This window comes from Felis catus, chromosome A2, assembly GCF_018350175.1.
Source record: "Felis catus isolate Fca126 chromosome A2, F.catus_Fca126_mat1.0, whole genome shotgun sequence".
Taxonomy (NCBI): domain Eukaryota; kingdom Metazoa; phylum Chordata; class Mammalia; order Carnivora; family Felidae; genus Felis; species Felis catus.
The window spans coordinates 91,589,162-91,603,691 of NC_058369.1; the positions used below are offsets into that span (position 1 = coordinate 91,589,162).

Below are 14,530 nucleotides of genomic sequence, written 5' to 3' on the forward strand. Positions count from 1 at the left end.
AAGCCTTTCCATCTCCCCTCACTCAACACAGCTCCAGGCATATATGCCTCATTCGTGGTATTTTCTAGAATACATCAAACTCTGCCACCTCAGGAAATTTGGAAGACTCTTCCATCCCTAATCCCACCAGGGCAGGCTTTTCCTCATCCCTCAAGTCTCAGCCTAGATGAAATATCCTCAGAGAGGACGTGACTGCCACAGCCTTCCCTGACTGCCATATTTAAAGTAAATTTTCCCTCCTTGCTATTACAGCACACTCCTTGATTCTTTCATAGTACAATTTAAAGGTCTGGAGCGCCTGGGTGGCTCAGTCGGTTAAGCGGCCGACTCCGGCTCAGGTCATGATCTTGCGGTCCGTGAGTTCGAGCCCTGCGTCGGGCTCTGTGCTGACAGCTCGGAGCTTGGAGCCTGTTTCAGATTCTGTGTCTCCCTCTCTCTCTCTCTGCTCCTCCCCTGCTCATGCTCTGTCTCTCCCTGTCTCAAAAATAAATAAAACGTTAAAACAAATTTTTAAAGGTTGATAATTTAATTAATTTCATCAATGATTTCTTTTTTACCTTCTTTTCTACTTTCTTTCCTTCCCTTCTTCTCCATCTTACTCTTTGGACTAAGGATCATAAGAGGGACAAGGTTTTCCGTTTCCAATTCACTACTGAAAACCTAGAGCCTAGTGTAGTGCATGTGGTAGATACTGGCTTAAAACTATTGAATGAATGAACTTTCAAGAAATGGCCAACCTGGAAAGAAACTTATGCCAGCATGTTGTAGTCCTGAATCTACTGTTTATTTAAAGGCAAAACCAATTTCCAATTTGCCAACAGAGAATGTCCTTTCAAAGATACATGCCAGTAACTAATGTCTTCTGAATGAATGATGCCACACAAAAAAATGAATCTTTGAAAACAGCTGTGTATGCTCATTTGCTTATTCTTATAATAAAAATTTGATCCCCATCTTCTTTGGGTAAAAAAAAAAAACCTTACTGTGCCTAATTAATGAAAACAGTTAAACTAAAAACAACAACAACAAACACCTCAATTTATTTAAACTTTTACCGAACTAAAATAATCAGATTTATCTAAGTTCTGAAGATTGGACTTGACTCGCATGATGTCCTTTCTCTCCTTACCAATGTTATTTACATCCCATACATAATTATAATTTTTATTTCTAATAATACCTTTTTAAAAATTATCCTATTCATCAAATTTAGGATGTCATTAATTGTAAGAAGTTAGTGTTATTCTGTTATTTTATGTAGCATTAAGGAGTTTAATAGCATACTTCAGGGGCACCAGGGTGGCTCAGTCAATCAAAGCAACTGACTTTGGCTCAGGCCATGATCTCATGGGTCGTGAGTTCAAGCCCTGTGTCGGGCTCTACACTGACAGCTCAGAGCTTGGAGCCTGCTTCGGATTCTGTGTCTCCCTCTCTTTCTGCTCGTCCCCCGTCCGCACTCTGTTTTTCTTTAAGATAAACAAACATTAAAAAAATTAATAAAAAAAAATAGGACACTCCATATACAGCTGGGAGTCAAAGGGCTACAGCCTCAGTATAGTAAGCACATGCCCCAGGGAAAGTGACAGCAAGGGAACTTGCATGTCTCAACCCTGGCATCAGGTAAAGGGAGGAAAAACAACTCCCTGAGGATCGGAACCAGAGTCAATTACTCATGCAGGTCTGAACTATAAATTCACACTGCCAGTGTGGTTCAAAAACTCCTAGACATATAATTTAATGTAAGGTGGTCTCAGGTTAATAGTGTCCCCAGTGAATGGCAGAAGCAAACACAAATCCTGCAAGAACTGACTTCAATCCAGACCCACAGCAACTATAAGATGGCATTGATTGTAAGATTTATCTCAGTTTCAGAACTGTGAGAGAAAAATGTGCATCTTAGAATTAATGACATTTTATATGTTTTCTAATTATTCATTGTTGCTTCACAGCAATTTTCTCTGAATTGTGATCAGGTACCCAGAGATCTCACTGAATATTATTAGTCTGCAGAGGCTACTGGAATTTTTGTGCATACAATCATACCATCTGTGAATAATGACAGTTTTGCTTCTTGTTTTCAATCCTTATAACTTTTATTTCTTTTTTTTTTCTTTTCCTTTTATTATTCTTACTCTTATTTGTTTCTTTGGTCTTATCTAGAACCAGTTCAACACTAAACAGAAATGATGCTAGCAGACATACTTGTTTCATTCATCATTTTAAGGAATGCTTTTCACATTGCATCATTAAGTATGATGCTTCCTATACATCTCTGGTATATACTTTTTATTGAATCAAGAAAATCAATTATTACTCCTGGTTTTATGAGTTTTTGTCATGAATAATACATAATTAATTCTTTTTCACCATCTGTTAATACAAAATGCTTCTTCCTTTCAATCTGTTAATATGACTAATTATATTAATAGATTTCCTAATGTTAACCATCTTTGCATTCATGGGATAAAGCCAGTAAGTTCAAGATTTCTTTAATCTGATGATATTTTTCACATGGATTTGTTTAGCTAATAATTTATCTACACCTTCTGCATCTATGTTTTAGGTTAAACTGCTTTATAATTTTCCTTTCTCATGTATCTGTCTTATTCTGGCATCAAAGTTACACTAGCCTCATAGGATGAACTCACAACTTGCTATATATATTTCTTCCATTCTCTGAAACAATTTCTGTGAGATAGAGCTATCTCATTCATGAAGTTTTAGTAGAACCTTTCTGTGAAATTATCTGGACTCTGTGGGTTTTGCTTGTTTATGTGTGTATATAAGGGCAGGAGTAGAGATTTTAAACTTTGGATTCAATTCCTTTAATGATTGTTGGCCTACTCAAGTTTTCATCCTCTCAAGTGAGAGTTTTAGGCTATATTTTTCTAGGATATTGTCTACTTCATTAGGGTTTTATAATTTATAAGTATGAAGCTTTACTTTTAACTTTATTTTTTATTTTAAAAAATTGACATCCAAATTAGTTAGTATATAGTGAAGCAATGATTTCAGTAGATTCCTTATTGCCCCTTACCCATTTAACCCATCCCCCCCCACAACCCCTCCAGCAACCCTCAGTTTGTTCTCCATATTTATGAGTCTCTTTTGTTTTGTCCCCCTCCCTGTTTTTATATTTTTCTTGCTTCCCTTATGTTCATCTGTTCTGTGTCTTAAAGTCCTCATATGAGTGAAGTCATATAACTTTTGTCTTTCTCTGATTAATTTCACTTAGCATAATACCCTCCAGTTCCATCCACGTAGTTGCAAATGACAAGGTTTCACTCTTTTTGATTGCCGAGTAATACTTCATTGTATATGTATATATATACACCACATTTTCTTTATCCATTCATCCATCGATGGGCATTTGGGCTCTTTCCATACTTTGGCTATTGTTGAGAGTGCTGCTATAAACATGGGGGTGCATGTGTCCCTTCGAAATAGCATACCTGTATCCCTTGGATAAATGCCTAGTAGTGCAATTCCTGGGTCGTAGGGTAGTTCCATTTTTAGTTTTTTGAGAAACCTCCATAGTGTTTTCCAGAGTGGCTGCACCAGCTTGCATTCCCACCAACAATGCAAAAGAGATCCTCTTTCTCTGCATCCTTGCCAACATCTGTTGTTGCCTGAGTTGTTAATGTTAGCCATTCTGACAGGTGTCAGGTGGTATCTCATTGTGGTTTTGATTTGTATTTCCCTGATGATGAGTGATGTGGAGCATTTTTTCATGTGTCGGTTGGCCATCTGGATGTCTTCTTTGGAGAAGTGTCTATTCATGTCTTTTGCCCATTTCTTCACTGGATTATTTGTTTTTTGGGTGTTGAGTTTGGTAAGTTCTTTTTAGATTTTGGACACTAACCCTTTATCTGATATGTCATTTACAAATATCTTCTCCCATTCTGTCGGTTGCCTTTTAGTTTTGCTGATTGTTTCCTTCGCTGTGCAGAAGCTTTTATTTTGAGGAGGTCCCTGTAGTTCACTTTTGCTTTTGTTTCCCTTGGCTCCAGAGACATGTTGAGTAAGAAATTGCTGCGGGCAAGATCCAAGAGGTTTTTGCCTGCTTTCTCCTCGAGGATTTTGATGGCTTCCTGTCTTACATTGAGGTCTTTCATCCACTTTGAGTTTATTTTTGTGTATGGTGTAAGAAAGTGGTCCAGGTTCATTCTGCATGTTGCTGTCCAGTTTTCCCAGCAGCACTCGCTGAAGAGACTGTCTTTATTCCACTGGATATTCTTTCCTGCTTTGTCAAAGATTAGCTGCCCATACGTTTGTGGGTCCATTTCTGGGTTCTCTATTCTATTCCACTGATCTGAGTGTCTGTTCTTGAGCCATGAAGCTGTACTTTTTAAAAATAAAATGTATTTTTATCTGTAGCAATTTTTTATTACTTTTTTTATTCCTGATTAAACTTGCAAAATACTTGGTTATTAATTAGTCTTTTCAAAGAATTAGTTTATGGATTTGTCAAGCCTCTGCTTTTTTACATTTATTTTCTATTCAATTGTTTTTTGCTGTTTATTATTTCTTATACTTCCTTTACTCTGTTGTTCTTTTTCTAACTTCTTAATTTGGATGCTTCATTTGTTAATCTTCAGCAGTTTTTCATTTCTTCTACCAGATACCCTAGTGGTATCATGGAACTAGGATTTGTTTTTAATGTGAAATACTCAGTTTTGGGGAGACAGCACTCCTTAGCTCACAGAATTTTGTAAATTCAGATCCTAAGGGCACCGGAGAGTGAGTCTTGAGATTTTGATTTCTATGGGGAGATGCTTTCCCCCAGCTCAGAAACTGGGCAGAAGCAGAAAAGCTGTATTTGTTTCCCTATGTTGGTGGACATATTCTTTCTCTGGTCTACCTTTCCACTGAGAAAAACTGGAAAAGAATCTGAGCTCAAAACTTCCCTCTGTGTTTGCTCAAACATTAACTATTCAGAAAAGAGTTTTCTGAATCATCTTTTAAATAGTATGCCCTATGACTCTAACAGAGTATTTTATATCCCCAAATAATATTTACCCAACTGGTATATTAGATATTTTGTTTATTTGTGATCATCTGCACCTTTCCCCTCCCCTTGATAAAATTTAAGCTCCAAAAGAGGAAAGCTGTATTTGACTGGATGCTTGCCTGACCATTAGGCAAGACTTCTCATTTTACTAGTCAGACATACTTTAAGGCAAAAGCAAAAACCTTACCAAAAATTGAGAGAGAATACAGTACTGCTTTCCTTTGAACAATGGTAGGTGCTTAGTCTCAGAGGGCATCTTTGTGGGCATGAAATATATATTATAAACACAAGTATACTAAAAACACATAGGTACACTATAAAGAATAATTATGCCATTAACACCCATGTCAGCACACAACTGAGGTCAAGAAACAGAACACACCAGAACCACAGAAGCCCCTTGCTATGAGTCTTAATCTAATTAACCATGTCTCATCTCCCCCAGAGGGAACTATTATTCTGACTTATAAAAATTCCCTTGTTTTTCTTATGGTTTTACCAACAATGTATAATGCTCCAAACAATATAGTTCACTATTCCTAATTTCCAAATATACATATGTTCATAACATTAAAATGCTCTAATATCAGAATAGTATAACATATATTCAATTTTAAATAAAGTCTGTTACTGTTTAGAAATCAATGGATCTGATGAATATTATACACTGCAATAAATTACTATCTACATTCTCATAAATCTAATAAAAAGGGACAGTTGCAAGAATATACTAAACAACATATAATAAAGATTTTGACCTTTTGTACAAAGGTGCTTTTTAATTATATTTTTATCTTCCAAAAGCATCACATAACTGATTAGGTGCCTGGGCAAGAGGGGAAATGAACCACAGATTAAAATGTCTCCCTAGATCTTACACAAAATACTCAATTAGTCTTAGAGAACCAAGTATTAACTTGATGGGGAAAATTATCATCATATATAAAATATGTTAGCCTTAAGAAACCATTTCATTGTCACTACCCACCTAAGACATTCTAGAAAATGTTTTGAATTAGCAGATATAAGAGGAATACAACTAAAATTACAACTTTTCCAGAATATTAGCTATGCTGTACGACATCGAAGAAGCTATTAAAAAATATATACACACACATACACACCCTTATACTCAACACTGTCAACCTGAATGGCATATCAGATGACAGAGAACTTAACATTTCTAGCAACTTAAAAAAAGAGACTCAAACCTTTCAAGTTCTTTCTTTTGTCCTCCAAAGGCAATCACAGTTCTAATTGCTGCTAAGACCTCTTCAGCTACTGCTCCAGCTTTTGCATATGCCAAGAGTTCTTTATCAGTAAATGAAGATAGTATCTGTTTAAAAATATAATTTCAGATAATTTGAAAATTTTTAACAATTTTATCTTCTGTAAAAGAAACACAAATATATACACCAACAATGTTTGTATGTTAGTGTATATATAGAATAAAATCTGTCTTTCAACTCATCTTTGGTCATAATGTTCTATTTTTTTTTCAAATTTTTATTTAAATTCTAGTTAGCTAACATACAGTGCAATATTGGTTTCAGGAGTTGAATTCAGTGGGTCATCACTTACATACAACACCCAGTGCTCATTACAAGTGCTATCATCAGTATCCATCACCCATCCAGCCCATCCCCACCCACCTCCCTCCATCAACTCTCAATTTGTTCCCTACCTTTAGGAGTCTCTCATGGTTTTTACCCAAAGGGTACAAAAATACAGATTCGAAGGGGTACATGCACCCAATGTTTATAGCTGCATTATCAACAATAGCCAAATTATGGAAAGAGCCCAAATGTCCATTGACTGATGAATGGGTAAGGAAGAAGTGGTGTATATATATACAATGAAATATTACTCAGCCATCAAAAAAAATGAAATCTTGCCATTTGAAACAACATGGATTGAGCTAGAATATATTATGCTAAGCGAAATAAGTCAGAGAAAGACAATTATATGATTTCAGTCATATGTGGAATTTAAGAAACAAAACAAGATGAACATATGGGAGGGGAAAAAAGAGAGAGGGAAATGATGTTCTATTTTTAAGTATATATATTCACTCTATTAGCCACTTCAAATTCTTTTTGGACTGAGATGGCATATAATAAATTAAATTTTTTATTTTTTCACCAACTACCTCACGGATCCTCATCTAAATAAATAAAACAGAACTTTGGGGAGATTTTAAATTTCAGAAAAGAAGGTATATACCATAATCATAAAAACGGGGAAAAAAAGGCATTAATTACATCAAGGAAATATGGTATGAACTGAACACAGCAATTGCTAATTGTTCTCTGGAACAGAAGTATAAGGTGGGAGGCCAGCCACTGACATGTAAACTGGGCTCCCCAAGGGCCCTATTATGAAAATCGGATCAAGTGATATGGGCAAAGGACTAAGGTTACTATTTGTACCTGGAATGCTTATGTAGTCAACCACCTAAGGGTTACATGTAAGCAATTAATAATAAAGTATTACACCCTTTCAATAAGTAATTTATAGGCATTTCTGGACTCATTTATATAAGTCATATCAGTGAAAAGCTCTAAGTGGTTTTGATTTTAACAGTGTATTTCTTCTTTTGCTGTGTGTGAAAGTAAAAGGAGCTGTGAAGGATTTAAGACGGAAACTGACATGTTGAGTTAACAAATGCTTGGCCATTCTACTGTAGGAAACTCTGGTTAACCTGATCGATTTAGGAACCTTTTTGCAGAAGCCGACCAACCACTGGTAAGACTAGCTGAGAACAGAGCAAAACGGGAAGAATTCTTGTGGTTGTACAAAAGGCATCAAGAGTGAACAAAAGTAACATCTGTGTGATGACATACCCTGAGATCTCTACACCTCTCATTCTTATGCTGCTATTTAATGAACATGAATCCCAGAAGAGAGAATACCTCCCTTTTTCCTTTTATCCAATCAGCTTATTCCATTCAACCTACATACCCTGTGACATCTTGACCCCTTATCCTTATATATACCCAACTGCAGCCCTTCGGGGAGGCAGACTGAGAAATTTTCTCTCACTTTCTTGCTTGATGCCATATAATAAAACCCTTTTTCTCTGCCACAAAACTGGGGTATTTGGCTTGCTGAGCACCAGGCAACAGACCCTTGTCCAGTAACAAGAATGGGTGGGTGAAGGCAAATGAAAATCTATTAACTGTGTTCTATGTACACAGATACACAGTACATAGTACTTGTACACAGATGGTGCTGTATGTACCTATCTTCTTTGGTACCCAAAGCAATAACCCACTTATGCACTAGACTTTCCTGACTTCTCAAAGCAACCACAAAGAAGCAAAATTTGCCACACAAAATATGCCCCGACACATATTATTTTAAATTTGTTATTTTTAAGAAATTGCAAACACAGGAAGAAATCCAAGAACCAAGCAGAAATTAGCCTTTTGTAAGACACATATACATGTATAAGGGAAATCTCCATTTGTTTTTTTGTTTGTTTGTTGTTGTTTTGAGAGAAAGAGTGCATGAGCAAAAGAGAGCGGCAGAGAGAGAGAGAGAGAGAGAGAGAGAGAGAGAGAGAGAGAGAGAATCTTAAGCAGGGGCCATGCTCAGCATGGAACCTGACAAGGGGCTCAATCCATGACCATGATCTGAACCAAAATCAAGAGTTGGATGCTCAACCGACTGAGTCACCCAGGCACACATGGAAATCTCCATTTGGAAGAGTATCTCCCTGATGTGCCAAGACAAGGGCGAGACTTTAAATCTCTAGAAACTCATATTAAAAGAGAAGACAACCAAATACTTAAATCTGCATAACAACCTTACCCTTGCTTATTGTGCCTTTCCTAATAGGCTCCTATAACTGACACCCCAACCCCAAACACCTTCTTTTGTCTTTAGCTGAAGATGGTATTTAAGGTGATGGCTTCAACCATTTTGGGCAGTTATTCAGTTTTCCTTGGTCCCTCCCATGTACACAGGAAGTATACATGTTATTAAACTCTTGTTATTCTAGTGTTAATCTGTCTTACACCAATTTAATTATTAGACCAGCCAGAGAACCTCAAAGGGAAGAAAGGAAAACTCTTCTGCCCCTCCCGTCCTTCCTAGGGTTTCTCCACCACACTTGCCAAAATCATTCATAGTGCTGTGTCTGAGTTAGTGTGGTCATTGCCATCCCTGAACAAACAGCTCTGCATAATGTAAGAGGCACAGGCAATACACTTCAGCTATTTTTCTCTGTTGCCCTTGAAACCTCATCCCACAGTGATCACGAGGCAGACAAATACAGAAAGATTACCAGAAATATTTTTGAATTTGGAGTTTCAAAATATGCTATTTTAATTTACTGTTGATATATCAAGTACCATATCAATTACTTCAATAAACCTGGATCTTTTTCTCTTCTAAGACCTTCCACAAATATATATAGGTTTAGGCAAGATTATGGTAGAATCTTAAGTGTTTGTTAGTTTCTCTTTGTTTTGAAGAGATCATGTCTTTTCAAAGAAAAAAAAATCTCCAAACTATTCTCAGGAATATGAAAAATGAACTTTTACTATCCCTCTAATATAAAATTATGGAATGGTGATACTTCCATTACAAATAACCACATAAAGTATCACTTACTCATCCTTTCTTCCACAGAGGGCCAATTTCTTAACAAAACTTAATTTTTTTAGTTTGAGACATGAAATTGCCATTTTAGTAAGTTGTGTAATATAGGCAATTTTGTATTATTCAAACTAACACATTCAGAAGCAATATTTCTGACCAGATATTTTGATCTTTATCTTTCTCCCACTTTTCCATTTCTCAGTTTAGGTTTTTGTTTTGTATTGATATAATTTATATATGCTTTATTTTTTTTTAACTTTTCTATTTCAAGATAACTGTAGACTCACGTACAGTTGTAAGAAACAACAGAGACAAAAGATCTAAAATGGAGTCACCTGTGCTAAGCCTCAAGCCAGCAAACCAAGACTTAGTATCTAACCTAATTGCAGTTTCAGCCTTTCCCAGGAATGTGACATTTAACCAATCATTCTGAAATGACTTGATCAGTACTAATGAAGTCATCTGCATGCCCTTCCCCCAAAGGAAGGTGATCTTGACTGACACAATCTTTTGTTAGAAAACTTTCTCTTTGTTAAAGAGGCTGTCTTTTTTCCATTGGATGTTCTTTCCTGCTTTGTCAAAGATGAGTTGGCCATACATTTGTGGTCTCAACAATAGCCAAATTATGGAAAGAGCCTAAATGTCCATCAACTGATGAATGGATAAAGAAATTGTGGTTTATATACACAATGGAATACTACGTGGCAATGAGAAAAAATGAAATATGGCCTTTTGTAGCAACGTGGATGGAACTGGAGAGTGTGATGCTAAGTGAAATAAGCCATACAGAGAAAGACAGATACCATATGGTTTCACTCTTATGTGGATCCTGAGAAACTTAACAGGAACCCATGGGGGAGGGGAAGGAAAAAAAAAAAAGAGGTTAGAGTGGGAGAGAGCCAAAGCATAAGAAACTGTTAAAAACTGAGAACAAACTGAGGGTTGATGGGGGGTGGGAGGGAGGAGAGGGTGGGTGATGGGTATTGAGGAGGGCACCTTTTGGGATGAGCACTGGGTGTTGTATGGAAACCAATTTGTCAATAAATTTCATATATAAAAAAAAAAGAAAACTTTCTCTTTCTGTCCTCTTCTGCGGATAAAAACCTTTCATTTATACAACTCTTTGGAGATCCTTTCTATTTGTAGAAGAGATGCTGCCTGATTCATGCTTCAATGAATAAACCCAATCAGATCTTCAAATTCACTCAGTTAAATTTTATTTTTCAACATACTCTTCATCTAGTGTTCCCCAAGAAAAACATCCTGAAAACTACAGTACAATATCCCAATCAGGAATTTAACATTTAACATTTATCTGTCAATGTTATTTTACATGCACTCACGTGCATGTGATTAGTTCTAAGCAACATTATCATCTCTGTACCTTCATGTGACCAATCATGATACATAACAATTCCGCCACAGGGATCCTTTGGTGCTACTCTTCATAGCCACAGCCACCTCTTTCCTTGCCCCTTGCTTTTCCTCTCCTCTCCTCCCTATCCCTTAACCCTGAAAACCATAATCTGTTTTATGTCATGAATTTTATCATTTCAAGAATACTTATATAAGCTAATTCATAATGTGATGTGACCTTTTTGGATTGGCTTTTTTCACACAGCATAATTTATCTGGAAATTCATCTGGGTTGTTGTGTATATTACTAGTTCTTTCCTAGGTAGTATTCCATGGTATATTCCACAGTTTAATCATTCACACGTTGAAGGATATCTGGGGATGTTTCAGTTTTGAACCATTACAAATAAAGCTGCTAAAACATTTGAATACAGGTTCTGAGTGAACAAAATTTTCTTTATTCTCAGATAAATGCCCAAGAGTACAATTGCTGAATTATATGGGTAACTGCATGTTTAGTTTTCCAGAAACTGCAAAACTGTTTTCCAGAGTGCCCTACCATTTTATATTCCCACCAACAATCTACGAGTTATTCAGTTTCTCTGCATCTCACCAGCATTTGGTTTCATTATTTTTTAATTTTATTTTAGCAATTCTGATAGATGTGTAGTGATATCTCATTGTAGTTTAATTTAGTTCTTTCCTGATGGCTAATAATACTGAACAACTTTTCATGTGCTTACTTGCTATCTGTATATCCTTTTTGACAAACTGTTCATGTCTTTTGTCCATTCTAATTGTTTTGTTTTTTACTGAGTTTTTAGTTTTAGGATACTAAGTCCTTTGTCTGGGTAAGTTTGCATATAATTATTCCCCAGTTTGTAGCCCATCTTTTCATCCTTTTCACATGGCTTTCAGAGAGCAAAAGTTTTTAGTTTCGATGAAGCCTAATTTATAATTTTTTCTTTCCAAGGATTGAGCTTTTAGTGTCAAATGTAAGAACTCCTTGCCTAGGCACAGATCCTAAAGATTTTCTCCTGTGTTTTCTTCTCAAAGTTTTATAGCTTTACATCTTACATATAAGTCTATGATCCATTTTGTTAATTTTTATATGGTGTGAGGTTTAAGTCAAGGGTCCCCCCCTCACCCCTGCACCTGTGGATATCCAATTGCTCCAGCACTATTTGTTGAAAAGTCCATTCTTCCTTCACTGAATTGCTCTGTATCTTCATCAAAAATAAGCTGGGCATATTTGCGTAAGTCTATTTCTGGGTTCTCTATTGTTTTCATTGATTTATGAGTCTATCCTTCAGCCAGTATACCACAGCAGTAGAGTAAACTTTGATAGCAGACGGACCTGTTCTTCTCACTTTATTCTTTATCAAAATTGTTTTAGCTCTTCTAGGGCCTGTGTCTTTCCATATAAATTTTAGAATAGCTGTTTCATCTATGTCCGCAAGAAAACGCTACTGTAATATTTATATATTTATAGGAAGTGCCTTATATCTACATACACATCAGTTTGGAAAGAAATGACATCTTTACTATGTTGGGTCTTCTAATCTATGAACATACCATGTCTCTTCAATTACTCAGCCTTGATTTCTTTCATGACCATTTAATAATTGTCACCATACAGATCCTATATATGTTTTATGAAGTGTACACCTAAGTATTACCTTATTTGTAGTGATCACAAATGGTATTAATTTTAACTTACTATTTACATTTTGGGTTGTGCATGTGTATTGTTACTGTGTAGAAATGTAATTGATCTGGTAACTTGTGACCTTTCTAAATTCAATTATTAGTTCTAGAAGACTGTAGATTCCTTAAGATTTTCACTTGATCCTAGCCAAAAGTCTGAGAAGTGATCCTTAAGATTTCCTACATAAAAAAGCATGCTACTGGGGCGCCTGGGTGGCGCAGTCGGTTAATCGTCCGACTTCAGCCAGGTCACGATCTCGCGGTCCGTGAGTTCGAGCCCCGCATCAGGCTCTGGGCTGATGGCCCAGAGCCTGGAGCCTGTTTCCAATTCTGTGTCTCCCTCTCTCTGCCCCTCCCCCGTTCATGCTCTGTCTCTCTCTGTCCCAAAAATAAATAAACGTTGAAAAAAAAATTTAAAAAAAAAAGTATGCTACTGATAAATAGATATAATTTTGTTCTTTTCTGATCTATATGCCTTTCTTTTTCTTGCCTTCTTATAATGACTAGAAGCTCTATACTTTGTTGAAAAAAGTAGGAAGAGCCGACCTCCTTACCTTCCTTATTCCCAGTCTTAGGGAGAAAGCATTCAGACTTTCACTATTAAACATGACATTAGCTGTAGGGTTTCTGCAGATGATTTTTATCAAGTTGAAGTAATATCCCACCATTCTTGACTTGCTGAGAGGTTTTTTAGTTTGGGGGTTTTGGGTTTTTTTAATCACCAATGGGTGTTGGATATTGTCAAATGTTTATTCTCTGTCAGTTGATATTATCACACAGTTTTTCTTCTTTACCTTGTCGATACAGTGAATTATACTGATTGATTTTCAAATGTTGAGCTAGTCTTACCTAGCTGAAACAAACCCCACTTGGTCATGGTATTCTTTTTAACACTTAATTTATTTTTGAGACAGAGAGAGAGCATGAACAGGGGAGGGTCAGAGAAAGAGGGAGACACAGAATCTGAAACAGGCTCCAGGCTCTGAGCTGTCAGCACAGAGCCCGACGCGGGGCTCGAACCCACAGACCGCGAGATCATGACCTGAGCCGAAGTTGGACGCTTAACTGACTGAGCCACCCAGGCGCCCCGGTATAGTATTTTTTTTATACATTGCTGGATTTGGTTTGCTAATACAGTTAACCCTTCAACAATATGAAAGGGATGCCAACACCTTACACAGGCAAAAGTCTATGTATGACTTTTTTTTTTTAAGACTTTACTTTTAAGTAATCTCTATACCCAACATGGAGCTCAAATTCACAACCCCGAGATCAAAAGCTGTATGCTCTACTGACTAAGCCAGCCAGGCACCCCCTCTGCATAACTTTTGACTCTCCAAAAACTTAACTACTAATAGCCTACTGTTAACTAGAGGCTTTACAGGTAACATAGTCAATTAACACATATGTATTATACACCGTATTCTTACCATACAGTAAGCTGGAGAAAAGAAAACGTTAAGAAAATCGTGGGTGCCTGCTTGGGACTCAGCCTCTGTCTTTCCACTGATCATGCTTTCTCACTCACTCTCTCAACATAAATAAATAAACTTAAAAAAGAAATGCTTCCAAGTTTTTCACTGGTTTACTTCAATCCAGGGAACAGGGCTCAATCAATAATATGGAAATAGTATATAATCTATATAAAATTGGGATGCCTGGGTGGCTCAGCCGGTTGAGTGTCCTACTCTTGATTTCAGCTCATATCTCGAACTCATGGTTCTTGAGATTGAGCCCCACACTGGGCTCCGCACTGATTGTGCAGGACTGCTTGGGGTTCTCCCTCTCTCCCTCTCTCTCTGCCCCTCCCTCACTCACACGCCCATGCTTGCTCTCTCTCTCTCTCTCTCT

General features: G+C 36.8%; 1 protein-coding gene across 7 annotated transcripts in view; it reads right to left on the reverse strand.

The window, feature by feature from the left end:
- ABCB1 (ATP binding cassette subfamily B member 1) overlaps nucleotides 1-14,530 on the reverse strand; it is a 234,141-nt gene that overhangs the window by 60,682 nt on the left and 158,929 nt on the right. For all 7 annotated transcript variants that reach the window (NM_001171064.2, XM_019814933.3, XM_045041350.1 and 4 more), the window contains 1 exon segment: nucleotides 6,223-6,347. In NM_001171064.2, the coding sequence (NP_001164535.1) occupies nucleotides 6,223-6,347 (125 nt within the window).